Genomic DNA, 27979 nt, shown 5'->3' with positions numbered 1-27979 from the left:
TAAATTTATTTGCTGAAAGAAAATGTTTCTTTCCAGTTACATATGCATCAGAACAGGCCAGAAACTAATCACAGTGCAGGAGGAATATGCAAGTATTTGGTCTTTGTATTGTTGGATGAGAAATGACACATGGACGTCCAGTGTTTTTGGACGTGTTAATTAGTTTCTCGAGGAAGTGACTAGGCCGTTCAATTCCTGTGGAGCTTTTCAAGGTGTATGCACATATATTTTTCTGGCAGCTGTCACTTAGTATGAGAATCACAATTTTAATAATTTCTTTGTTGCAATTGAGCATCTACAACAGGCTTCTTCAAACCCAAAGCGGGGTTTGTTGCAGGCAGGAGATTACTTTGTAGATCAGCTGTTGTGTGTAAGGTTAGTCAGAAACCACATTCTGAACACATGGCAAATTTACTTTCTTTCACATCTCTGAAGGTGATACAGTGAAAAGTGAATTTTGTGTCTCTTCGAATCATAGAATCCCTACAGTGTGGAAACAGGCCCTTCGGCCCAACAAGTATTTCAGCAAGGCATTCGATAAGGTTCCCCGCAGTAGGCTATTATTTCAGCAAGGCGTTCGATAAGGTTCCCCACAGTAGGCTATTGTACAAAATGCGGAGGAATGGAATTGTGGGAGATATAGCAGTTTGGATCGGAAATTGGCTTGCTGAAAGAAGACAGAGGGTGGTAGTTGATGGGAAATGTTCATCCTGGAGAGCAGTTACTAGTGGTGTACCGCAAGGGTCGGTGTTGGGTCCACTGCTGTTTGTCATTTTTATAAATGACCTGGATGAGGGCGTAAAATGATGGGTTAGTAAATTTGCAGATGACACGAAGGTCGGTGGAGTTGTGGATAGTGACGAAGGATGCTGTAGGTTGCAGAGAGATATAGATAAGCTGCAGAGCTGGGCTGAGAGGTGGCAAATGGAGTTTAATGCAGACAAGTGTGAGGTGATGCACTTTGGTAGGAGTAACCGGAAGGCAAAGTACAGGGCTAATGGTAAGATTCTTAGTAGTGTAGATGAGCAGAGAGATCTCGGTGTCCATGTACACAGATCCTTGAAAGTTGCCACTCAGGGTTGACAGGGCTGTTAAGAAGGCATACAGTGTTTTAGCTTTTATTAATAGAGGGATCGAGTTCCAGAACCAAGAGGTTATGGTGAAGCTGTACAAAACTCTGGTGCAGCCGCACTTGGAGTATTGTGTGTTGTTCTGGTCACCGCATTATAAGAAGGATGTGGAAGCTTTGGAAAGGGTGTAGAGGAGATTTACTAGGATGTTGCCTGGTATGGAGGGAAGGTCTTACGAGGAAAGGCTGAGGGACTTGAGGCTGTTTTCAATAGAGAGAAGAAGGTTGAGAGGTGACTTAATAGAAACATATAAAATAATCAGAGGGTTAGATAGGGTGGATGGGGAGAGCCTTTTTCCGAGGATGGTGACGGCGAGAATGAGGGGGCATAGCTTTAAATTGAGGGGTGAAAGATATAGGACAGATGTCAGAGGTCGTTCCTTTACTCAGAGAGTAGTAAGGGAATGGAACGCTTTGCCTGCAACGGTAGTAGATTCGCCAACTTGAGGTACATTTAAGTCGTCATTGGATGAGCATGTGGACGTACATGGAATAGTGTAGGTTAGATGGGCTTGAGATCCGTATGACAGATCGGCACAACATCGAGGGCCGAAGGGCCTGTACTGTGCTGTAACGTTCTATGTTCTATGGTCTAAGTCCGCACTGACCTTCAGAGCACCCTACACAGGCCCATACCCCCATAACCCACCTAATCTACACATCCCTGAACACTATAGGCAATTTTTAGCATGGCCAATCCACCTAGCCTGCACGTCTTTGGACAGTGAGAGGAAACCCATGCAGACACGGGGAGAATATGCAAACTCCACACACAGTTGCCCGAGGGTGGAATTGAACCTGGGTCCCTGATGCTGTGAGGCAGCAGTGCTCACCGCTGAGCCACCATGCTGCCCAGTCATGTGAAATAAAACAAATCTGAGCAATAACAGGAATTCAAGTGTATGAAGAAGTCCACACTTACTCCTCCACCTCTTTGAATCGTAGGAAACTAAGCTATCGTTATCATTTTCCTTAACTTCTCATAACAGAGAATGAAAATTAATTAGTAGAAATCAATCTTGTCTGTTTGCCATGCTACATATTTTTCCTCAGCTGAAGGTACTCTTAAACCACGACCTGATGCGCCTTTCTGAAATTAAAACATTGAGGTGATGTTATACGATGCAAACTGTACCTGAATGCATGTAGCATTTACAACAAAGGCAACAAATTGATAACACATTTTGAACTGAATAAATATGATCTAAGAACCATTATGGAGAGCTGGTTGCAGGATGTCAAGAATTACATCCTGAATGTTGAGTATGTGACAATTTTGATGAATAGGTGAAGCAAAAAAGTATGAAGCTAGGAGGGTCAGCGCTGAATCAAGGATTGCATTCATGTATAAGTTACAGATGAGATCTTGGATGTGGAAATTGGGATGGAGAAAGCTTTTGAGAAGATTTGTAGCTTGGGTTGTGGATATATTTGTAGACTTGCTCGTCAAGCCGGTGTGTTTGCTTACTGACATTACGTCACCCTACGATGGAACATCATCGGTGCGCCTCTGGTGAAGTATTTGTGTTCTGTCCCGCTTGTTATTTATATGCCTCAGTTTGCTGGGGTTGTTGGCATCACTTCTGGCTCTGTTTTTCAGTGGTTTATATATCAGGTCCAGTTCACTGTGTTTGTTGATGGAGTTTCGGTTGGAATGCCAGGCCTCCAGGAATTCCCTCTGTTTGGCTTGTTCTATTATGGATGTGTTGTTGAATTTGTGCCCTCCTTTGTCCATGTGTATTGAGACCAATTAGAATTGGTCGTGCCTGTTGCTGGCTAGTTGGTGTTTGGGTATCCTTTAGTAAGAAGGCTGATGGAATGCTGTCCTTTGTTAAGAGAGGAATTGAATCTAAAGGTGAGGATGCTCTTCAGTTTTGTACCGCATTGATGAGGCCGAATTCTAAATGCTAAGTACAGTTTTAGTCTCCTTATTTAAGGAAGGATGTAATTGCATTGGAAGCATTTCAGAGGTGGTTTATCAGATGGATACTTTGACTAAGTCGGTTGCCTTATGAGGAAAAGGTGTAAGATTGGGCTTGTTTCCTCTAGAGTTCCAAAGACTAGGAGGTGACTTAATTGAAGTGTATAAGATCCTGAACAGTGTTGCTAAGGTAGACATGGAAAGGACTTTTCCTTTATGAGACTTCTGATGAGAGGGCACTTTTTAGGACAGAGATAAGGCAAATTTTCTTTTCAGAGGATTATGTGATCTTGGAATTCTCTTCCTCGTGAGGCGGTATAAGGTAATTGAATATTTATAAAGCAGATTTGGATAGAACGTGGAATTCAAAACAAACAGATCAATCGTGATCATGAGGAATGACCTGCTTCTGCTCTAAATTTGTCTGTTGGCGTGTTTCGAATCATAGTGGTATACAGTGCAGAAAAATATCCGTTTGGCTCATCAAATCTGTGCTTTTGGCCAGCAATCACCTAACTATTCTAAGAGATAGCAAGAACTGCAGATGCTTGAAGTCAGAGTCGATTCAGTGTGGAGCTGGAGGAACACAGCAGGCCAGGCAGCATTAGAAGGGCAGGAAAGTCAACGTTTTGGGTCAGGACCCACCACCAGACGTGTTGTGTTCCTCCAGCTCCATACTGTATCGACCCTAACTATTCTAATCCCATTTTCCAACATTTGGCCCATAGCACTGTATGCCTTGGCATTACAAGTGCACACCTAAATGCCTGTAAAATTTTGAGTGTTTCTGCTTCTACCACCTTTACAGGCAGAGTGTTCTAGATTCTGGTCGCCTTCTGGCAAAAAGATTTTTCCATTTATTCCCTCTAAACCTCGAGCCCCTTACTTTAAATTGATATTCTCTGGTGATTGATGCACCCACCAAGGGAGATAATTCCTTCCTGTCTAACCTGTCTGTATCTCTCTCAATTTTATACACTCTCAATCATGATTCCCGTCAGTCTCCTCTGCTCCAAGCAAAATGACCCTTGTTGACCCAATCTGTCTTCATAACTAAAACTCTGCAGCCCAGGTAGTAGCCTGGTGAATCTCCTCTGCGCCCTTTCCAGTGCAATCACATTCCTCCTATAATGTGGATTCCAGAACTGAATACAATGTTCATAACCTGTAATCTATGATATACCGATAAGACATCAACCTCTGTGTTTACCATATCTACCTTGATACTAAGCGTATAAAAAGTCATTTTTGAACGAAGATGAATTACAATAAGTGTTCTTGTAATATTTTTTCACGTAAGGTATGTTTGTCCAGAAAGACCCATACAAAGAAAGTTGACTGCAACTTGCATTTACTAAGTGCAATCCCTGACCTCACAGTGCCACAAAGTAAATTAGGAACTTTTGAATGTAACTGCTGTTATAATGTAGGAGATCTCTTTTCTCTAGCATTCCTTTTTATGAGATTTTATGGAATGATATTACTTTTTCATTATGTTGTTTTTATTACTCTCACTGCAGTGATAGCCCTTGGCTGTCATTTGGTTCTTACTAAGACTTTAGGACGAACAGGATATTTTGTTTTTGGTGTTGCTGGTTCAGGAGGAGAATACTGTCCTGAAAATGAGACTCCCTGTTCGTTCTTGAAGTGCTATCTGGTCTTTTACATCCACCAGGAACTCTTGGCACGGACAAACTGGGTCTCTGTCTCAGTCCCCATCTGAGGAATGGTACTTTTTACCACTTGCCCTCCAGCTGGTGTGTTTGGCCTTCCTGACATAGAGGAGACCACGAGATAACAAGGCGTAGAGCTGGATGAACACAGCAGGCCAAACAGCATCAGAGGAGCAAGATGCTGCTTGGCTTGCAGTGTTTATCCAGCTCCACATCTTGTTATCACAGATTCTTCAGCATCTGCAGTTTCTACTACCTCTGAAACAATAGAGGAGACCACATTGGGAGCAATGGATACAACAGATCAGGTTGGAAGAACTGCAGGTGAATCTCTACCAGATATGGAATGATTGTTGAGGACCTTGGATGGAGGTGAGAGGGAAGGCGTAGGGGTGGGTGTTGCACCTCTCAAAGTTGCAGGGAAAGGCACTGGGTGTGTTGGAGAAGTTGGTGAGGAGTGCAGAGCTAACAAGGGAGTTGCGGAATGAACAGTTGCTGCGGAATGAACAGTTGCTGCGGAAAGTAGATGGAGTGGGGAAGGAAAGATCTTTTAGGTGGTGGGACCTGATTGTAGGTGGCAGAAATGTTGGAGGATGATGTATTGGATTTGGAGGTTGGTATGGTGCTGCGTGAGAAATAAGGGGACTCTATATCGTTTTTGTTGTTTGTGGGAGGGCGTTTGAGGCAGAAGTGCAGGAAATGGAGGAGATGTGGTTGAGGGCATTCTTAATTACAGAGGAGAGCAAACTGTGGTCCCTATACGGTCATGTACATGGACTTCAGTAAGGCGTTTTGATAAGGTTGCCCATGGTAGGCTGATGGAGAAGGTGAATTTGCATGGGGTCCAGGGTGTACTAGCTAGATGGATAAAAACCTGGCTAGGCAACAGGAGACAGAAAGTACTAGTGGAAGGGGTTTCTCAAATTGGAGACCTGTGACCAGTGGTGTTCCACAGGGTCCACAAGGCTGGGACTGCTGTTGTTTGTGATATACGTAAATGATTTGGAGGAAGGTATAGGTGGTCTGATTAGCAAGATTGCAGAATACGTGAAGATTGGTGAAGTAGCAGATAGTGAAGGGGACTGTCAAAAATTATAGCAGAATATAGATAGACCGGAGAGTTGGGCAGATAAATGGCAGATGGAGTTCAATCCAGGCAAATGCGAGGTGATGCATTTTGGAAGATCTAATTCAAGAGCAAACTATGCGGAAATGGAAAAGTCCTAGGGAAAATTGATGTACAGAGAGATCTGGGTGTTCAGGTCCATTGTTCCCTGAAAGTGGCAATGCAGGTCAATAGAGTAGTCAAGAAGGCATACGGCATGCTTTCCTTCATTGGACAGGGCATTGAGTACAAGAGTTGGCAGGTCATGTTGCAGTTGTGTAAGACTTTGGTTCAGCCACATTTAGAGCACTGCGTACAGTTCTGGTCGCCACATTACCAAAAGGATGTGAATGCTTTGAAGATGGTGCAGAGGAGGTTCACCAGGATGTCCCCTGGTATGGAGGGCATTAGCTATGAAGAAAGGTTGAGTAGATTAGGATTATTTTCATTAGAAAGATGGAGATTGAGTGGGGACTTGATTGAGGTCTACAAAATCATGAGGGGTATAGACAAGGTGGATAGCAAGAAGCTTTTTCCCCAGAGTGGGGGACTTAATTACTAGGGGTCATGAGTTCACAGAGAGAGGAGGAGAGTTTATGGGAGATATGGGTGGAAAGTTCTTTACACAGAGGGTGGTGGGTGCCTGGAACGCGTTGCCAACAGAGGTGGTAGACGCAGACACAGTATCTGGACAGCTACATGGATGGGCAGGGAACAAAGGGACACGGACCCTTAGAAAATACATGACACGTTTAGACAGAGGAGCTCGATTGGCGCAGGCTTGGAGGGCCGAAGGGCCTGTTCCTGTGCTGTAATTTTCTTTGTTCTTTATTCTAAAGTCGTAGGATATCTGGGGTGCCCTGGAATAGAATGCCTTGTACCGGGAACAGATGCAGCAGAGTTTAAGGAATTGATTGAGATAACATTTTTGCAAGAGTTTGTGTGAGAGGAGGTGTAGTCGAAGTAGCTGTGGGAGTCTGTGAGTTTGAAATGAATGTCAGTGGTGAGTTGGTTTTTGGAGGTGTAGATGGAGAGTTCCAGGAAGGAGAAAGAGATGTAAGAAATGGTCCAGGTGAATTTCAGGGCAAGGTGGAATGTATTGGCAAAGTTGATCAACAGCTCAAGCTCCACGCGGGAGCATGAGGCAGCACTGATACGGTCATCAATGTAGAGGAGAAGGAGGTGAGGGATGGTGCTGGTGTAGTTGTGGGTTTCGACCCGAAACGTTGACTCTCTGGCTCCCTAAGAAGGCACTGCCTGATGCTACATTGCAGCACTGACCTTGATGACATGCAATAACATCTTTCTCCCTGCTATTTGCAATCATACAGTAAGCAGAGCATCAGCAATGATGCTAGTGGTTGTAGCAGTTATACACATGCGCATATGCACAGATCCCTGCAGCCAACAATTACCTCCCTTAACTTAAAAAGTGGCAAAGTCACATCCATGGGAGACCTTATAGTGTAAAATCAGGAGATGGATCTGATACATTTCAAGTTATTCCTGGGAAGCAATGTTGATATTATGCTTTATTTTAGGTCCCTGCCTTGCACAGCTGCTCTGGTCAAAATTCCAGCCTGTAGACACAATATCAAAAGCTGACACTGGCATGATTCTCTGATTTGTCTCCTATCGTAGAACTCTTTTCTTTCCCATCCCGAGTTTCCTTTCCATTACTGTGGAGAGCCATGAGACTTGAGTACTTATTCTGGTCTGGAATCGGGGTGTCAGATTTTCTTCTTTGAATGAATGCAGTAAACTTGTCTTTTTAAAAGATGTTCTCTAGTGTGAGCCAAAAAAATTAATTTGGATTCATGATCTGCATTTGTGAGAATAGAATTTGTGACTGCCTGTCATAGCAGCGAGGTGGAGTTTAATCAGTTCAACTAATAAAACTGGAATTGGAAGGTAGCCTAATCAGGTGGCTATCAAAGATTGTTGTAAAACTAATATCCTTTATGGAAGGAAATCTGTCATCATTGCCTAGTTTGCCCTATTTGTGACTCCAGATCCAGAGAAATGTGGGTTTTCTACCCCTGCTCCCCTTTAGTGGAAATTGCTGACAAGGTTGGAATTTGTTTCTCATCCTGAATTGCTCTTGAACTGATTGGCTTGCCAGGCTGTGCTCCTGAGATGCTGCTTGGCCTGCTGTGTTCATCCAGCTTCACACTTTGTTATCTTGGATTCTCCAGCATCTGCAGTTCCCATTATCTCTGATCAGTATTTCAGACGGCAATTTGGATTCATCAATGTTGTTTGATTTAAGTTTCACCAGCTGCTGTGGTTGGATTTGAACTATTGTTCTCTGTCTTACTGCCACCCATGGGTCTCTGGATTACTAGCTCAGTGATTGTTGTCACTAAAGCACTTTTTAAGTTGACTCACAACTGCTCTTTGCATTGTCTTTTTCAGCCAATTAATTTGAAGTCAGAAAGGGTTCATCAACAAAAGTTGGCCTTACCAATGACGCTAGCATCGTGGAAAACGATATACTTTTTTAAAAAAATAAGCCAGTCCCGTATCAGAGACAATAATTCCCAAAACACAGTTCGAAGTTAGTTATTTATATTCTATAGCTGTCGCAACCTGAATAAGGTCCATGTCCAGCTGCTAAAGGGAATTTCATTAGAGACAGTGTGCTAGCTTTTGATAAATCCTTTTGCCAAAGTTTTAAGCTCTGATTGCTTTGATACATGTCTTCCTGGTACATTTAGTCCCGTGTGTCACTTGGAATGAATTGCCAACAGAAATTAAAAGCGAACTTATGAGCAAGAAATCAGCTTTTCATCACTGATTGTTAATTTATAAATTTTAACATAATTTCATTATGCTTAATGTTAGAATACTTAATTTATTGCCAACTACAAACTTGTATTGGGAAACATCTCCAGAACAGTTTTTTTAATGTTACAGATCATATTTTTGCGGTCGAAATGCTTTCCGGCTGGATTATTGCTCCCATTACATTGAGTAAGTGTCTCAAAACAGTGAGAGGAAGAAGATTTTTTTTTAAGAAGAATTGCAATCAATTATCAACTGATGTTTGTCAGATTTAGATTACAGCTGAAAGACAGAGAAAATGATGCTGTAGCAGGGCCATGAAGATAATTTGCATGTTGAAGCAGTATTTTATCACCTCTTTCAATTCTGTTGTGTAGCTAGAGCGTGTCCCATTGATTGAAGATGCTATTGAAGGTTCATAAAGCATCCTTTGTGAACATTCTTTGAACGAAAATGGTTTTTAAGTCTTTATCCTCTTTTGGTTCTCTCAGAATTTCTTTCTATTCACTCATGGGATGTGGGCATCACTGGCTAGACCAGCACTTACTTTTCACCCCATGTTGCCCTTGAGAAAGTGGTGATGAGCTGCCTGGACGCACAGTAGGATGAAGCTGAGGGAGAAGGGAGGAATTGCTGACCCATTGTGTTCTGGCCATTTCAACTAAAGCAAAGTACTGCAGATGCTGAGAATCTGCAAAAAAGGAGAAAATGTTGCAAGTGCTTACCTGGCCTGGCAGCACCTTTGGAAAGAGAAACAGTGTTAGTATTCAAGTTAATGATCTTCCTTCACATGGCAAAATGCTAACATTGTCCTCTCTCCCTCACTCCACAGATGCTGTCAGACCTGCTGAGCATTTCCAGCACTTTGTGTTGGTGGATCAGTTGGTCTTTTCCTGCTGATGAGTTGTTGATGGAGAACAATGCAGTGCAGGAAAAGCTTGGACAGCACATCTTGCTGTGCTTTTTCAAGAGCTATCCAATGGATCCTGCTTTTTCTGTCCTTTCCTGCTACCCCTTTTCTACTTTATGTGAATATCTAAATTGCCATTCATTTGATATTCACAATTATTGAATCCCTACAGTGTGGAAGCAGATCATTCGGTTTGTCAAGCCCACACCGAGCCTCCTGTAATCCTGCATTTTCCCATGGCTAATCCACCTAGCCTGCTCATCCTGCATATTGTGGGTAATTTAACATGGCCAATCCACCTAATGTGCACATCTTTGGACTGTGGGAGGAGACTGGTACACCGGAGCAAACTCATCCAGACACCCAAACCCACAAACTCCCCAAACACAGTTGCCCGTGGGTGAAATCAAACCCCGACCCCTGGTGCTTGAGGCAGCAGTGCTCTCCACTCAGCCACCATGCTGCCCAGTATTGCCCCTGCCTCCATCATTTATTTTAGGAGTTCAACCAAATTCACCATTATTCATGCTTTAAAACAAAATTACCTTGTTTCTTCTCTGATTTCTTTGTGAATTATTGTAAGTTAGTTTCCTCATTTTGACTGACCTAATTAGCAGAAATTTGACACTTCAACTTACTAATGGTGTAAAAAATAGAGATGGAGTGTTTCTATTTTTCTATTATGGAGAAGTCTGGAGTTGGGAAGAAACATTCCATATGTTTGATGCAAGGAATGGGTTAAGAAAAAGATTTAAAATACTTCAAAACATGCAGTATTTAGCATGAAGTAAGATTATTAACAAGAACTAACCAATACATGATCTCATGCAGCTGGCAGCATTCAGGTTGTGATCAGTCCTAGATGACATCAATATTATTACACTTAACAAATTGGTTTGTGTAATTTCCCTCAAGACTGGCTTGTTAACAGGCAGAAGATTCTAGTTTTTAATTTAAACATGATGTAGGTGACAAAATGAATTTAGATAATGAGATGCAGTGGAACGTGCAGGATTGAAGATACATTTTCCTTTAGAAAAAGGAAGTGAACAGTGGAATGCAAACAAAGCAGGTGATAAAATGTCCCATCAAATGTTGTTTGTGTCTTGGAGGACTGGGTGGTGCACAGATTAGTTCACTGTGTTTTCGCTTGTAACTGGATGCAGATCCAGGCCAGATTGATGGAATAAACTTATCTTTTCTCCATCCAGCTGCGAGAGTCTGCTGTAAATCAGGTTAGCATGAATTGTGCCATTGTGAGGTAATATCCAAGCCAGTGAACAGGAAGGAAAGTGAATGTGTTTTTTCTGTTTCAGTTGTTTTTGGTTGACTCCTAAAGGGAAAGCATTGCTTTTTTATAGCTTCTTTCTTACTCTCAGAACATCACAAACCATTGTAGTACCAATGAAGTTCTGTTACCAAATAAGAAACATTCCAGGCAATTTGCACGCAGCAAGCTCCACACAAAGACCAATGTGATTTGATCAGATAATCTTAATCTTGAGGTTGTTGACTTGCTCCCGGAGCTGGCTTGTTTTTTCCCAATGAACAATAACAAAAACAAACCAGCTCGGTGAGCAAGTCGACAACCTCACCCACAATCCGAACTACAGATCTTTGCCAAAACTTTAAATCTTAGTCTTATTTAGAAATGTTGATTGAGAGATAAATATTGGAAAGGAAACCAGGAAAATTCCCCTTTGCTGTTAGGAAACAGAACTGACGCATTTTTGTTATCCACCCTGAAGAGAATTCAGTTTAATATCAGTCCTTATGGAGGTCAAATATAGAAGAACATCAATTAAGCTGTGTCACAGAAGGAGATGGAGGGAGAACAAAGGTTTGAAAAATCATTAACAGTATGCTAACATGAGCATTTCTTTAGTAGGACGTAATTTGGTCTGACTTTGGGTACCCAGGGAGGGATGGACGGGACAGCACGCTATGGATCGGTACTGAAGCGGCAAACACTCCCTGTCACCTTGATTCCTATGGATGCAATCTGGTGTTGCAAGTGCAAGGAAGGTACTGCTAAATTCACTTGTTGATTGTTTTTCCTGATTACAGTTTTTACTCGTACTTACCCTTCTCATGATTGTAGAATTTGCTTCCACCTCCCCACACAATTGCATGGCATGCAAATAGCAAGAAAGAGGTGCATCACCTGTTTCCTCCATATAATTGTGCAGCTTTATTTTTAAGCCCCTAAGTCTGAAAAACCCAAATTCAATTCTTGTTTAGAAGCAAATGATTAATCTTAGCCAGGGCAGCATCTAGAAATTCAGAGATGGGCTCAGTGCTATGGGAGAGAGAAATAAGGACTTGACTTTTCGAACAATCCCAAAGCATTTTCAACTAATAAAGTACCTCTGTAATGCCTATTGCAATGTAGAAGTTTATTGTTGCAGGGTCTTCCCATGCCTCAGTTTACTTCACTTATTTTTCTTTGGTTTACTTGACTTCATTTTATTGTGGCTTTAACTTAATAACCCTTACAACTAATGATACCTGTCACTAGTTATGATAAATCTGGCTAATACTCAAAATATCTTACTAGTTGCAATGAACATTACTTTAATCACCTGCTTCCCCCATGCACTAAATTCTTATAGGTACCTAATTTGCTACTCATTTAGTTTACACCACACTCAGAGGTAGTCTCCTGACCTTGCATCCCTTACTTGGGGAGATGATCAAGGGAATGGAAATAGAGGTTGAAGAGAAGGCGGGGTAGTGTCTTGGATGTGGTGTTTCTGTGACTTTGCTGTTCTTGTGTTTTTCATTGACAATAGTTGCAGAACAGGGATGTTGTTAAATAAAAAACCAAATGTGCTGGAGACACTCTAGTTCCGGCTGCATCTGTACAGAGAAATGGAGTTAGCACTTTTGAGTCTGATTATGACTTTTCTTCAAATATTTAATTAGTTCTGTTTACTTTCTGTTCAGTTTCCTTTTTTTTCAGATTCCTAGCATCGGGAGTATTTTGCTTTGATGTGGTTGTGAAGGATATGCTTATTGCAGTTTGGGGATAGTAAGAACTGCTGATGCTGGAGTCAGAGATAACGCAGTGTTACACAGCAGGCCAGGCAGCATCAGAGGAGCAGGAAAGCTGATGCTCTGGGTCGGGAAATCTGATTTCTGAAGAAAGGCCCCATCCCAAAATGTCAGCTTTCCTGCTTCTCTGATGCTGCCTGGCCTGCTGTGTTCCTCCAGCTCCACACTGTTATGCTTGATGCAATTTGTTTGGTAGATAGTGTGTATCAGCAGTAGGTACTGAATAGGAGGGGCATCAATCAAACAAAATCTTGCCAAGTCAGAGTCAGTGGGACCTCCTTGCCCATTGATCTAATGAGAAAGCAGGACCAGCAGTGTCGTGGAAAGCCAGTAACTTCAGAATTTATCTTTGGGTCACTCATCATCATGTGGAACCATATCATCATAGATGTAAACATAAAGGCTTTTCCCCATCCATTGACATGTGACAAATAAAAACAACACTTACTTACATTTATTTCAATGCGTAGTTTTTTCTGAGAAATTATCTTTTGCCAGAGGCTATATTTGAGATGTGCCGCCCTACATGGCTGACTAAACATATCTCTCAACCCTGCCACCTTCTATAAGCTATTTATTAAAATAGGTAAACTTTAAATCACACGTTAACAGTGGTTTGACTGTTTAATACTCTAGTTAAAGTTCCTTTTAAAACCTTTACATGCACACAGATACAGGCAAAGAAAAAAATGGATTTATGAGGAGAGGGAATAAAAGTGGGAAACAAAGTACAGCGATTCCTTCTGTATTCCTTGGTTTTAAAGCCATCATTTTTTTTCATTTTAGTCTTTAGTCAAAAATACAGAACATTAAATGATATGATAAACAAAAGTTCACCAGTATTGTAACTTTTCATTGACCCTGATCCCAACAGATCTTTGTGTGAAGAAAAGCTTCCTGACATCACTCCTGTGCAGCTAATTTTAAGTGAATGCACCTGTCTTCTGCATCTGAGGAAATACGTTCTCTCTACTTCGTGAAATCCTTTTAATCGTCTTGCTGGTATCTGCCCATCAAGGGAGATGATAAGCTGTGCCCTAGGTGTGTGTCAGTTCTGTAACGAACATTGTCTGTTGTGGTTGTAGAAGCTGGTTTGTGAGTGAATCATCTTAAACACCTCAATTTAGACATTCCATTAGTTTTTCCATACTCAAGGGAATACAAACCTTCTGAACATAGTAATTGCGATTAATTAACAGCGTTAGAAGGTCAAGAAAGTGGATGGTACTAGAGTAGAATTTGGAGCTTTATGACAGAATTTGATGCAAGTTTATCCTAACACAAGTAAGGGAACATTCTGCGTTATTAGTTGAGAAACCTGAGTTCCACTGCAGATTTAACTAAGTTGTGTACTTTTTGCATGGTTTATGTCATTTACCCAGGGCTTCAAAATCTCCTTTTCAAGATTCTGAATCTGTTTCAACTTTAAATGTTTTGAATGAGTAAATGACTGCACCTCTGAGGAAGCTTTGGCTGTGTCCATAGGCATGTTGAAGATACATCTGGAGTGTTGTTATTATGCAACATGTCTGTTGTTTGCTGTGTTAAAAAGGGTCGGTAGTTGAGTTCTGATTAAACAAAAACGGGGATAAATGTTGCAGAAGTTGGACTGTGACCTTTTTAAAAAAAAGTGCTCTGTTTTTGGCTTAGATGAGCTTGCCTGGTATAGCTTTGAAAGGTGACTTTGAAGTCAGATAGTGATAATTTTTAAAAGGTTTGAAATGTTGTGGTGGCGAATGAAATGAAGCCTTTGCTGCACAATGCAGGAACATCTCCAACTATCTACTAGACCTATCCCTTGTGCCAAGTCTCAGATGATTTTGAGGTTTTGGCAGTAATCCATTGGATGTGTTCAGGCCTAGGTTTATGACTGAGTTTCAGTATCCCTCCCACGGCACACATGTTTACTGAACTGCTGTAACTGGGGCAAGAAAAAAAAGCCTGAACATATTTTGAGCTGCAGATATTTATCATTTAATGTGTTTCCACTTCCTGTTTGCTTCATGTTGCATTCATTTTAAGAGGTTGAAATAACTGGAGCAAAGTATATTTTAAAAATGCATCTTGAACCTCTCCAACAACTTGTGAAGCAATCTCTCTCAATCATCCTGTTTGCTCACCAAGATGTTTTATTCCCAATTGCTTTGGTCTTATGCCATTGCCCAGCTGAAAGGTGGGTCATATGTCTAGTGTTACCTCAATCACAATATGCCTTCATTTAAAGAGAAGGTTGGTTTACTGAACCCCTAGGTCTTGGAATATTAATTCCTTTACTGCAAAGGCAATTTATTGAAAATCATCAGCTTTTAGCAAATATCCCTCAGCCTGTGACAGGACAGTGCATTAGTTTAGAAAGTTGTCTATTCACTACTGAGACCTGTATTTAAATACAGCCGAGACTAATTGGCTGAATATTTCATTTACTTAATTTGTTTTAAGTGAAATCTGCTTAGAATTAGAATGTCCTTTATTATCACGTGTACTCAAGTACAGGAGTGGGGGAACGATGGCCTAGTGGTATTGTCACTGGACTGTTAACCAAGAGACCCAGATAATGTTCTGGGACCTGGATTCAAATTCTATCATGGCAGACAGTGGAATTTGAATTCAATGTGTATATGGAATTAAGGGTCTAGTGATGACCAGGAATCCATTGTGAATCGTCAGGGAAAGCCCATCTGATTCACTAATACCCTTTAGAGAAGGAAACTGCCATCCTTACCTGGTCTGGCCTACATGTGACTCCAGGCCCACAGCAATGTGGTTGACTCTTAACTGCCCTCTGGGCAATTAGGGAATTTCAATAAATGCTGCCTGGCCATTGATGCCCTCATCCCATTAACAAATAAAGAAGAAAAAAAAGTACAGTGAAATGTTTTACAATGTCTCATCATGGTGCCACCTTAGGTACGAATCTTGGCTATAAAAGGGGAATTAAGAAGAAGAGTAGTTGCACTACTTTTACATTGTAGTGTTTAAAGAATAAGATAAAAATAAGACATAATTAAACAATTGACATTACAGTCAGATAAAACAATTCAGATAAACATTACACTGCTCAGTGCAGGGGCTTTCCCATGTGGTCTGACCGCCTGCGTCAGACCCCAGCCCAAGAACTATTCCTGCTCCAGTCAACACCGTACCGTCTCTCATTTGCTCCAAAGTAAGTTCCAGGACTGATTCCCCTGCCTTGGCCTCCACCCATGGACTTGGTCCATGTGCCGGCCGCTGCTGGGGACTGTCTGCCCCATGCTGGCCGCTGCTCTCACCTCTGGATCTCACCAACTGTCCATTCCTTAAAAACAGAAAGGGGAACAAAAGATAGAAACAATAAAGAATGGGCAGCGCAGAGGACTTCCGGCTGGAGCGTATTACTCTACTACCATCTTGCCGGGTATCCTTAAATCATAAAATGGTGAGCATGGAACCGCAGCACAAGATTATTGTAATTTATCTCTTAAATTGTAAATCATATTCAATGTTAGTAAGGTGTGCAAGGTGACCAGAATATCATTGGGCCTGCTAAGGCTTTGGCTTCAGAACAGTAAGCAGTGATTTATTCTAAGCAATACCTGAGCAATAAGTCTTTGCTGATGGTGGATGCTCAAGTTTCAAATCATTGTAAGATTATGAGTAAGATCAGGAGTAGAGCATATGACCTGTCAAATCTGATCTACCATACAACTGATTATTTACAACCGATCATTTGCCTCAGTTCCACTTTCTTGCCTGCTGCCCATCTCCCTTTGTGTCCTCAGCGATCAAAAAATATATCAGTCTTGTACATTCTGAATGATGGAGCATTTACAGCTCTCTGGCTAGACAACTGTAAAAACTTAGAACCAGCTCATTAGCCAGAATATATGTTTGAAAATTTATGTAAGCTTGTTTTCCTCCTTAAAGAAATACAAAAAGAAGTTTAAATGTGTATTTAGGTAGAGGTTTGGGGTAAAATGCTTTAGCAGCTGAAACATTATTATTGGAAACAATGGGCCAAAAGTTTGTAGATATCATTTCGTCCCACTTCTTGAATTGCCAGTATGCTGCTGCAGATGGGTGCCATACAGATATCAGGTGCCTGTATTATGGATGGGAGCACAACTGAGTGGCTATCCTGTTGTCTGTGAGGAACTCGCCTTGGTAGAGTTTGCCACCAGCTGTAGAATCTATATGACTTTGAGAGATAGGGTGGTAAGCCTGAAAGGAAAATATTTTAGTTATTACACATATCTGTTTTCTTATTGAAATAATTAAGGAAACTTCTCATCAATATATTTGCAGAAAGAGATGGCATCTTTTCCCCCCAGAAGACACAGCCTTCTTGTATCCCACTCGTATTCCTTATGAAGAGTCTAGTGTATTTAGCAGTGTGAACGTGGTCAACCCTGATTTTGCACGGTTCCCTCGATTTCGTGGAGCTAGACCTCATCTTGTGACATTGCATCCAGGAGAGGTAAGATTGTACATTTTGCGTGGACTTAGAAGAAAGGAGTCCGATGTAAGCCAGTTGACCTCTCAGACATGCTCTGTTATTGAAGTCGTTTATTACTCATCAGTGTGAAATTTCAGGCTGTTGGACTGTTGTGAAAGGTGCACTGCTGTGCACATCAATCTCAGCTTTAGTTGACTGGCTCTTTATTCCATTTACGGCATAGCTCTATTCAAAAATACTTTCAATTATATTAAGAATGAGAATGGTACTACAAAAACCAGTAAGCACTGGAGAAACACAGCAGGTTTCCCAGAATCGAATCGATTGTTGTCAAGATGTTAACTCTGCTTCTCACTGCACATTGGTTGCCAGACCTCCTGAGTTCCTCCAACACTTTCTACTTTCAACCATGTTGTTCCTTTTCACTTGAACAGAATGTCTGTCTGACTTTTACAATGGATTTGACCCTGTTGTGAGCTTCTAGTCAATTATCAGCCCCATCATCAAGTCGACTACTTCTTCCCTTTTATTGACATCACTCAGTCTCAGTTCCACATCTGCCAAAGCCTTTATTTGTGTCTTTGTTACTTCGAAATTATTCCGGTGCTTAACTAACTATCCTCCTAGCTTCCACTCTCCATAAACTCAACCTCATGACAAAACTCTTCCTATATCTAACCCATCTAAATCTGTGTTTCTGGATCAGTAGGCTGTTTTGAATGATGTGGGTTTTGTAAGACTTAAAAAAAAATCTACTTGACCACAAGAAGTAACCAGATATTTTGATAGATAAGTGTAAAACATTTTGACACTTTGTATTAGATGTTGAAATGTGTTTAATTCAGTAATTCATCATGGGTTGTGTCATACAAATAAAACATAAAAGTGAAATCATAAGTAGGTCATTCAACCTTTCAGTCTGCTTCACTAAGCAATAAGATCATTGCCGACCTGATGTGGCCGTAACTCCCAATGTTCTGCTTGACCCCCGTGACTCTTGTTTCTTATTTCAATCAAAAATCTATCTAACTCAGGCTTCAATATATTCAATATTTCACTCTACACTTCTCACCAGGACAGAGAGTTGTAAGTATTAACAACCTTTGGAGGGAAATTCTTCCTCATCTCAAAAGTAAATTGACCCTTATGTTCACCACTGTTGTGTAAATGTTAAGCATTATAGAAGTTCTTTCCACTGAAGAAAGTACCATAAAACACAAACATTTTGAAAAGAAAATCTGCCATTCACGTTTGTCCGATACATTTGGCTGTTTGAAGAAGACTTGCTTTGGAAAGTGGAAAAACCCATGCACTTATTTATTTCCATTGACAACAATTCCACTTTGAAATAGAAATAGCACACTATTGAGCTATATTAGTTTCTGGAAATATAGCTAGTAGTTTTTGAATGACAGCTGCAGCCATTATGAATGCTAAACTAAGTTTCAAAGCTACTAATAGCTCCAGCTCAGCAGATGGTCAGTTGAATCAAAAACAATTGACACATTTAAGGGGCTGCAGTAATACAATGTACGTTTAATATTGTTTCTTATTTGTCTACTTGAAGGATTACATTTTCTGATTTGAATATATTTCCCCCAGTATTAATGATAATGTGAATTCAAGGTTTTTTTAAAAGATTATTAGAGGTGATTTTCCAATTATACAGTGGCAATCCAATTGCTATTGCATGGTTCCTGAGCACTGTACGTTGTGCCAGTTGGGTGAGTGGCTTTTGAGGATATATGAGGGTGTTTGTAGATGGCATGGGATAGCTGAGAGAATATTAGGTGGCATGGGAGAGTTATGGAGGGTTAAAGTAGCATGGGGTTTCTGAAGGGAGTGTGAAATCTCATGGCATGACGATGTGGGGTTGCAAGGAATGGTATGGAAGACCTGAGGTGGCACAAGATGGTGTGAAAATGGTAGGGCATTCCGAAGGGGCTTGAGTTGGATTGGTAGACCTGAGGGTGTGTGGGGTGGTATGGAGTTATAAGCATTCCAATGGGCTGTGACGTAGCATGAGTGATTGTGAGGGGCTTGAGGTAAAATGGACCTCAGAGGGATGAGGAATATGTGCTGAGGTTTGTGGGCTTTCAAGCAGTGTTGCTAGTTGAGCCTCCTGACTCTCATCCCTTACAAACTCCATCACAATTAGCACTGTGAAACCCATATTTGACAATACCACACTTCTGTTGGGTGGGGGTTTTAGAAGGTGGAAAAGTGTGCAGATCTTGTTTTCCTCAAACTCAATGCAATACTATGAGTGTGACCAAATTTGGCGACTCCATTGGTATTGCACTACATGGTGCGTCCGCTCATTGAGCCCAGAATTTAGCTGGTGTAGTTAAATTACGATGTCCTAGTTTTCCCTTGTTCCTCATCTGAAGTTGGTTTAAAAACCACAGTAATCTTCAGCATTTAGATTTATTGTAGCTTTGAAAGCTGTTGGCTTATCCAGAATTTGGGTCAATTACAACAAACACAAGATTTTCGACGGGGGAAGAAAAATTGACTGACTACATTTTTTAAATAGTTTTGCAAGAGGTCAAGACTGGGCCAATGAAAAGCAATAGTTTAAAGTGGTGTCTTTATGGCTGGGTGATTTTTATATGTTTGAATATTCTCACTTTGTAATGCATTTATTACCATTTAGACAGAGACTTCTATGAACAGCGTTATGATCTTGACAAGGCAATGAATACCCTAAATATTTTCTGGTGAAAATGAAACAGATTAAACATTTGACATGCTCTAAGAACATATACTGCTTTAGTATGGGGCAGACTTTTTTTTAATGCTTATGCTGAAATCAGCTGAGAAAAGTCAGTTTCTTTGCATGAATCTCATTATGATCCTTCTCTGTATCAACTATTGGAATATGGTGCATGCATAACTAATAGTAGGTCAGAGTTTTGAACAATGGCTTCCAAACAAATAGATGAGACCTTAAACCTTGGAGGGGAATTATTAAATTTGTTTTATTTAGTTGGCTTTTGTTAATTTCTAGCAAAATTCATAGGTACAAATAACAAAATGATCTGGATCTATGATGGATGAACTAATGAGCATTTATCCTCAGTCCCCTGAAGCTGAGAGCAATATCAGGAATCTTCACTCATACAGTTAAACTCACAAAGCTAAACTTTTCTATCCATGTTTTTCCCTGATCCTGTACAGGATGTGCTGTTGAAACACTTGCAGATGAAAGTCAATTAGACATCACTGAATTGACACTGTTCTGAAGAAGGGTCACTGGACCCGAAACGTTAATTCTGTATTTTCCTTCACAGAAGCAGCCAGACCTGCTGATCTTTTCCAGCAACTTTGTTTTTGTTATTGAATGGACAGGAACTCGCACTTCTTTATACTGTCATTGTCACTGTAAAATCCCTTCGCAAGGTTATGTTTGAATGAGGTGTAACTGGGACTTCAAAGAACAAAGAACAAAGAAAATTACAGCACAGGAACAGGCCCTTCGGCCCTCCAAGCCTGCGCCGATCGAGATCCTCTGTCTAACCTGTCATCTATTTTCTAACAGTCTGTGTCCATTTGCTCCCTGCCCATCCATGTACCTGTCCAAATATATCTTAAAAGACGCTAACGTGTCTCCGTCTACCACCTCCGCTGGCAACGCGTTCCAGGCACCCACCACCCTCTGTGTAAAGAACTTGCCACGCATATCTCCCTTAAACTTTCCTTCTCTCACTTTGAACTCATGACCCCTAGTAACTGAGTCCCCGACTCTGGGGGGGAAAAAGCTTTTTGCAATCCACCCTGTCTATACCCCTCATGATTTTGTAGGCCTCAATCAGGTCCCCCCTCAATCTCCGTCTTTCTAATGAAAATAATCCTAATCTATCCAACCTCTCTTCATAGCTAGCACCCTCCATACCAGGCAACATCCTGATGAACCTCCTCTGCACCCACTCCAAAGCATCCACATCCTTTCGGTAATGTGGCGACCAGTCCTATACAACTGCAACATGACCTGCCAACTGTTGTACTCAATAGCCCACCCGATGAAGGAAAACATGCCATATGCCTTCTTGACCACCCTATTGACCTGCGTTGTCACCTTCAGGCAACAATGGACCTGAACACCTAGATCTCTCTGTTCATCAATTTTCGCTAGGACTTTTCCATTTACTGTGTAGTTCGCCCTTGAATCTGTTCTTCCAAAATGCATCACCTCACATTTGCCCGGATTGAACTCCATCTGCCATTTATCTGCCCAACTCTCCAGTCTATCTATATTCTGCTGTAATTTCTGACAGTCCCCTTCACTATCAGCTACTCCACCAATCTTAGTGTCATCTGCAAACTTGCTGATCAGACCATCTACACCTTCCTCCAAATCATTTACATATATCACAAACAACAGTGGTGCCAGCACAGATCCCTGTGGAACACCACTGGTCACAGGTCTCCAATTTGAGAAACTCCCTTCTACTACTACCCTCTGTCTCCTGTTGCCCAGCCAGTTTTTTTTATCCATCTAGCTTTCAAAAGTTACAGTGCCCATTCCACGACTTTTTCCATCTTGGTCCGCCACAATGCCCGTACCACAGAGCCTGCCATGGAAAAAACTTCCTTCAATTTTTTTCCATCCGACTTTGAAATCAAGATTAACAATGAAGATAGTACTTCCAAGTCTGCCAGCCTGCAGGGCATTGAGAACATCTCTGGGGACATGAGAATTATGCAAGAGTGCAGGTGGGATATTCATTCCGGGACCACCACCACCTCCACCACCCATTCCCATTTGGTCAAAACCGCCAAACCTCTGCATCATGCGTCTTGCATGCTCACCATCCAAATCCTCTTTCACTTTAAGAGGTCTCCCACTGAAATTCTGCTTGTCTATCACCTCCACAGCCTTTTTCATGTTGTCTTCACTCTTGAACTCCACAACACCACATCCCCTCGACTTTCCATCCGCATCCATAAAGAGTTTCACGTAAGTAACCTCACCAACTTTTTCTCTCATTATATCTTTAAGTATTTGCCATTTCATTTCAAATGGGATATTGCTCACAAAAACCCGGAATCTTGCATTTCCGTTAGTTGAATACAGCTCAAAGCGGTTTCCACCACGCTTGCTGCTTTTTTCCTTCAGCTTATCATTTTTTTCATTCTGAACTGAAGCTTCATTTGTTTCACCAGCTCTAATTCTTCAGGGAAACGCGCACACTTAAAAAATAAAGCATTTTTGACCCAACGTGCAAAACTGACTTCAAATTATTAGAACTGAAAAGACGACCAATTAAAATTTGAAATATTATTCAGTAATAGAATTGGGCGGTTCCTCCTACTTAACATCCTTAGAGCTATTTCAGGCCAGCGATCAATGCGGAGTTAGGCCGTGGATTTCAGACATCCTGAAACGGCGGGCCTTTTGTTCGGCACGCAGTGTCGCGGCCTACAGCCCCAACTGAAGCCTGAGCCTGAGCCTGAGCCATAGCCACACGGCCTCCCATCCCTCACACAGAACCGCACCTTTGGTGCCGGTGTCTTTCATTTCTGGTTGCAGCAGCAGCGCCAGCGGGAGCTTGGAGCAGGAGCCTGTCGGGAAGCCGGTGAGTCACTGTTTTTGAATCTTTAAAAAGCTTACCTCGTGAATAGGCGGAGGGACGCTGAGCAGGAGCCGACATTGGACTGGTGAGTGAGTGAGGTAATATATTTGTGTGGTTGCGTTACCCAAAACACTACCCCGGTAGTATCTCCCACCCATCCTCCTCCTCTAACCAAAAAAAAACGTTCTGTGTGCCTGATTGGTGAGGTAACAAGTTTATTTTTTATTCTTTATTTTTTAAGTCTTGGGAATTTAAAATAATGGAAACGGAGGTCAGGGCAGTTGAATGTTCCTCCTGCAGAATGTGGGAGGTAAGGGTCAGCACTAGTGTCCCTGCTGACTACCTCTGCGGGATGTGCACCCAACTCCAGCTCCTTGAAAACCACATTAGGGAACTGGAGCTGGAGCTGGATGAACTTCGGGTCATTCAGGATGCAGAGGGTGTTATTGAGAGGAGTTACAGAGAGGTAGTCACTCCTCAAGTACAGGAAAAAGGCAGATGGGTTACGGTCAGGGGACGGAAAGGGACCTGGCAGGCAGTGCAGGGATCCCCTGTGGCCATTCCCCTCAACAATAAGTGTACTGTTTTGGATACTGTTGCGGGGACGACTTACCAGGGGAAAGTAGTGGGGCACAGGTCTCTGGCACAGAGTCTGTCCCTGCTGCTCAGAAGGGAAGGGGGAAGAGGAGCAGAGCATTAGTCATTGGGCACTCCATACTTAGGGGGACAGATAGGAGGTTCTGTGGGTACGAGAGAGACTCATGGTTGGTGTGTTGCCTCCCAGGTGCCAGGGTGCGTGATGTCTCTGATCGTGTTTTTGGGATCCTTAAGGGGGAGGGGGAGCAGCCCCAAGTCGTGGTCTACATTGGCACCAACGACATAGGTAGGAAGAGAGATAGGGATTTAAGGCAGAAATTCAGGGAGCTAGGATGGAAGCTGAGAGCTAGGACGAACAGAGTTGTTGTCTCTGGTTTGTTGCCCGTGCCACATGCTAGTGAGGCGAGGAATAGGGAGAGGGAGGAGTTGAACACGTGGCTACAGGGATGCTGCAGGAGGGAGGGTTTTGGATTCTTGGATAATTGGGGCTCTTTCTGGGTTAGGTGGGATCTCTGCAAGCAAGATGGTCTTCACCTGAACCAGAGGGGTACCGATATCCTGGGGGGGAAATTTGCTAAGGCTGTTTGGGTGGGTTTAAACTAATTCAGCAGGGGGATGGGCACCAAAATTGTAGTTTGACTATAGAAAAGGTTGAGAGTAGGGTGGTCCGAAATAAAGTTTCATGGAAGCAAGATGGACCGGCAAGCAAGAAGTTGGATTGAAGTGTGTCTCCTTCAATGCCAGGAGCGTCCGGAATAAGGTGGGTGAACTTGCAGCATGGGTTAGTACCTGGGACTTCGATGTTGTGGCCATTTCGGAGACATGGATAGAGCAGGGACAGGAATGGTAGTTGCAGGTTCCGGGATTTAGATGTTTCAGTAAGAACAGAGAAGATGGTAAAAGGGGTGGAGGTGTGGCATTGTTGGTCAAGGACAGTATTACAGTTGCCAAAAGGATGTTTGGGGACCCGTCAACTGAGGTAGTATGGGCTGAGGTTAGAAACAGGAAAGGAGAGGTCACCCTGTTGGGAGTTTTCTGTAGGCTTCCGAATAGTTCGAGAGATGTAGAGGAAAGGATAGCAAAGATGATTCTCGATGGGAGTGAGAGAGACAGGGTAGTTGTCATTTTCAGATATTGAATGGGAACACTATAGTTCGAGTACTATAGATGGGTCAGTTTTGTACAGTGTGTACAGGAGGGCTTCCTGACACAGTATGTAGATAGGCCAATAAGGGGCGAAGCCACATTAGATTTGGTACTGGTAATGAGCCCGGCCAGGTGTTAGAATTGGAAGTAGGTGAGCACAATTGGTGATAGCGATCACAATTCTGTTATGTTTACTTTAGTGATGGAAAGGGATAAGTGTATACCAGTGGGCAAGAGTTATAGCTGGGGGAAAGGCAATTACGATGAGATTAGGCAAGATTTAGGGAGCTTAGGATGGGGAAGGAAACTGCAGGGGATGGGCACATTAGAAATGTGGAGCTTATTCAAGGAAAAGCTCCTGTGTGTCCTAGATAAATATGTACCTGTCAGGCAGGAAGGAAGCTATAGAGTGCGGGAGCCATGGTTTACAAAGGCGGTGGATTCTCTCGTCAAGAGGAAGAAGAAGGCTTATGTTAGGATGAGATGTGAAGGCTCAGTTAGGGCATTTGAGTGCTACGAGGTAGCCAGGAAAGACCTAAAGAGAGAGCTCAGAAGAGCCAGGAGGAGACATGAGAAGTTGTTGGCGGATAGGATCAGGGTAAACCCTAAGGCTTTCTATAGGTATTTAAGGAATAAAAGAATGACGAAAGTAAGAATAGGCCCAATCAAGAATAGTAATGGTAAGTTGTGTGTGGAGTCAGATGAGATAAGGGAAGCACTAAATGAATATTTTTCAACAGTATTCAGTCTAGAACACGACAATGTTGTCGAGGAGAATACTGAGATACAGGCTACTAGACTAGGTGGGATTGAGGTTCACATGGAAGAGGTGTTAGAATTCCTTCAGAAGGTGAAGATAGATAAGTCCCCTGGGTCTGATGGGATTTATCGTCGGATCCTCTGGGATGCCAGGGAAGAGATTGCCGAGCCTTTGGCATTGATCTTTAACTCGTCATTGTCTACAGGAATAGTGCCAGATGACTGGAGGATAGCAAATGTGGTTTCCCTGTTCAAGAAGGGGAGTAGAGACAACCCTGGTAATTATAGACCAGTGAGCCTTATCTCAGTTGTTGGTAAAGTGTTGGAAAAGGTTATAAGGGATAGGATTTATAATCATCTAGAAAAGAATAAATTGATTAGGGATAGTCAGCACGGTTTTGTGAAGGGAAGGTCGTGCCTCACAAACGGTATTGAGTTCTTTGAGAAGGTGGCCAAACAGGTAGATGAGAGTAAACCGGTTGATGTGGTGTATACGGATTTCAGCAAGGCTTTCGATAAGGTTCCCCACAATAGGCTATTATACAAAATGCGGAGGAATGGAATTGTGGGAGATACAGCAGTTTGGATCAGAAATTGGCTTGCTGAAAGAAAACAGAGGGTGGTAGTTGATGGGAAATGCTCACCTGGAGAGCAGTTACTAGTGGTGTACCGCAAGGGTCGGTGTTGGGTCCACTGCTGTTTGTCATTTTTATAAATGACCTGGATGAGGGCGTAGAAGGATGGGTTAGTAAATTTGCACATGACATGAAGGTCGGTGGAGTTGTGGATAGTGACGAAGGATGCTGTGGTTTGCAGAGAGACATAGATAAGCTGCAGAGCTGGGCTGAGAGGTGGCAAATGGAGTTTAATGCAGACAAGTGTGAGGTGATGCACTTTGGTAGGAGTAACCGGAAGGCAAAGTACAGGGCTAATGGTAAGATTCTTAGTAGTGTAGATGAGCAGAGAGATCTCGGTGTCCATGTACACAGATGCTTGAAAGTTGCCACCCAGGTTGACAGGGCTGTTAAGAAGGCATACAGTGTTTTAGCTTTTATGAATAGAGGGGTCGAGTTCCGGAACCAAGAGGTTATGGTGAAGATGTACAAAACTCTGGTGCGGCTGCACTTGGAGTATTGTGTGTTGTTCTGGTCACCGCATTATAAGAAGGATGTGGAAGCTTTGGAAAGGATGCAGAGGAGATTTACTAGGATGTTGCCTGGTATGGAGGGAAGGTCTTACGAGGAAAGGCTGAGGGATTTGAGGCTGTTTTCATTCGAGTGAAGAAGGTTGAGAGGTGACAACAGAAACATATAAAATTAATCAGCGGGTTAGATAGGGTGGATAGGGAGAGCCTTTTTCCTAGGCTGGTGACGGCAAGCACAAGGGGACCCAGCTTTAAACTGAGGGGTGAAAGATATAGGACAGATGTCAGAGGTAGTTTCTTTACTCAGAGAGTAGTGAGAGAATGGAACGCTTTGCCTGCAACGGTAGTAGATTCGCCAACTTGAGGTACATTTAAGTTGTCATTGGATAAGCACATGGACGTACATGGAATAGTGTAGGTTAGATGGCCTTAAGATCGGTATGACAAGTCGGCACAACCTTGAGGGCCGAAGGGCCTGTACTGTGCTGTAATGTTCCATGTTCTATAGCTAGCACACCCTGGACCCCATGTGACTTCACTTTCACCATCAGCCTGCCGTGGGGAACCTTATCAAACGCCTTACTGAAGTCCATGTATATGACATCTACAGCCTTTCCCAGATCAATCAACTTTGTCACGTCCTCAAAGAATTCTATGAAGTTGGTAAGACATGACCTTCCCTGCACAAAACCATGGTAATGATTCAATGATGTTCAAAACTACAAATATTTATGAATAACATATCCTGCCGTGAAGGTCAGGTTACGTTTGTGGATTGTCAAATTTCTTAATTTCATGATAACATTTGCACAGCTCATTATAATAATTGTGTAATTTTAAAGTCTGTTTTTTTTTAGTTTCTACCATAATCTTTTGTGCACTCCCGATATTTATTTTACTTCCTGTAAAATTATAAAACATCAGTTGTAAATCTTGTTTTTTATTTTACTTCCTTGTCTGTTATTTGTTCGAATTCTTCAGTGTGATTTGCTGCTGAACGTAGGAACATTGGAACAGGAGTCGGCCATTCAGCCTCTCGATCTTGTTTCACCATTGAATGAGATCATGGATAATGTGTGGCCTAATGCCGTACACCTGCCTTTAGCCCATATCCCTTAATACCTTTGTTTAACTAAAAAATTTCTACCTCAGATCTAAAATTAACAACTCATTGAGAATCCACTGCCACTCTGTGGAAGAGACTTCCAAACATCTACCACCCCTTGTGTGTAGAAGTGCGTCTTAATACCTCTCCTGAATGGTCTGGCTCTAAATATCAGACTTTGCTGCCTGGTTGAAGAATCCCTAGCCAGTGGAAATAGTTTATCTACCCTGTCTTTTCCTGTTAATATCTTGAAGACTTTGATATGATCACCTCTTAACCTTCGAAATTCTAGAAAAAACAGGCCTAACTTGTATAAGATAATAAAATGTGAGGCTGGATGAACACAGCAGGCCCAGCAGCATCTCAGGAGCACAAAAGCTGACGTTTTGGGCCTAGACCCTTCATCAGAGAGGGGGATGGGGTGAGGGTTCTGGAATAAATAGGGAGAGAGGGGGAGGTGGACCGAAGATGGAGAGAAAAGAAGATAGGTGGAGAGGAGGGTATAGGTGGGGAGGTAGGGAGGGGATAGGTCAGTCCAGGGAAGACGGACAGGTCAAGGAGGTGGGATGAGGTTAGTAGGTAGGAGATGGAGGTGCGACTTGGGGTGGGAGGAAGGGATGGGTGAGAGGAAGAACAGGTTAGGG

General features: G+C 42.3%; 1 protein-coding gene across 1 annotated transcript in view; it reads left to right on the top strand.

Annotated features, from left to right (window-relative positions):
* Window positions 1-27979, top strand: part of hspbap1 (hspb associated protein 1) — a 114025-nt gene that overhangs the window by 45567 nt on the left and 40479 nt on the right. Inside the window, exons 4-5 of the mRNA XM_059647529.1 lie at window positions 11411-11547; window positions 16858-17029. Coding sequence (XP_059503512.1) covers window positions 11411-11547; window positions 16858-17029 — 309 coding nt within the window. The remainder of the gene's footprint in view (window positions 1-11410; window positions 11548-16857; window positions 17030-27979) is intronic.

The sequence above is a fragment of the Stegostoma tigrinum genome, chromosome 7 (assembly GCF_030684315.1).
Source record: "Stegostoma tigrinum isolate sSteTig4 chromosome 7, sSteTig4.hap1, whole genome shotgun sequence".
NCBI lineage: Eukaryota > Metazoa > Chordata > Chondrichthyes > Orectolobiformes > Stegostomatidae > Stegostoma > Stegostoma tigrinum.
Note: the sequence above shows the minus strand (reverse complement) of the source record. Positions and strands in the feature narration are given on the sequence as shown.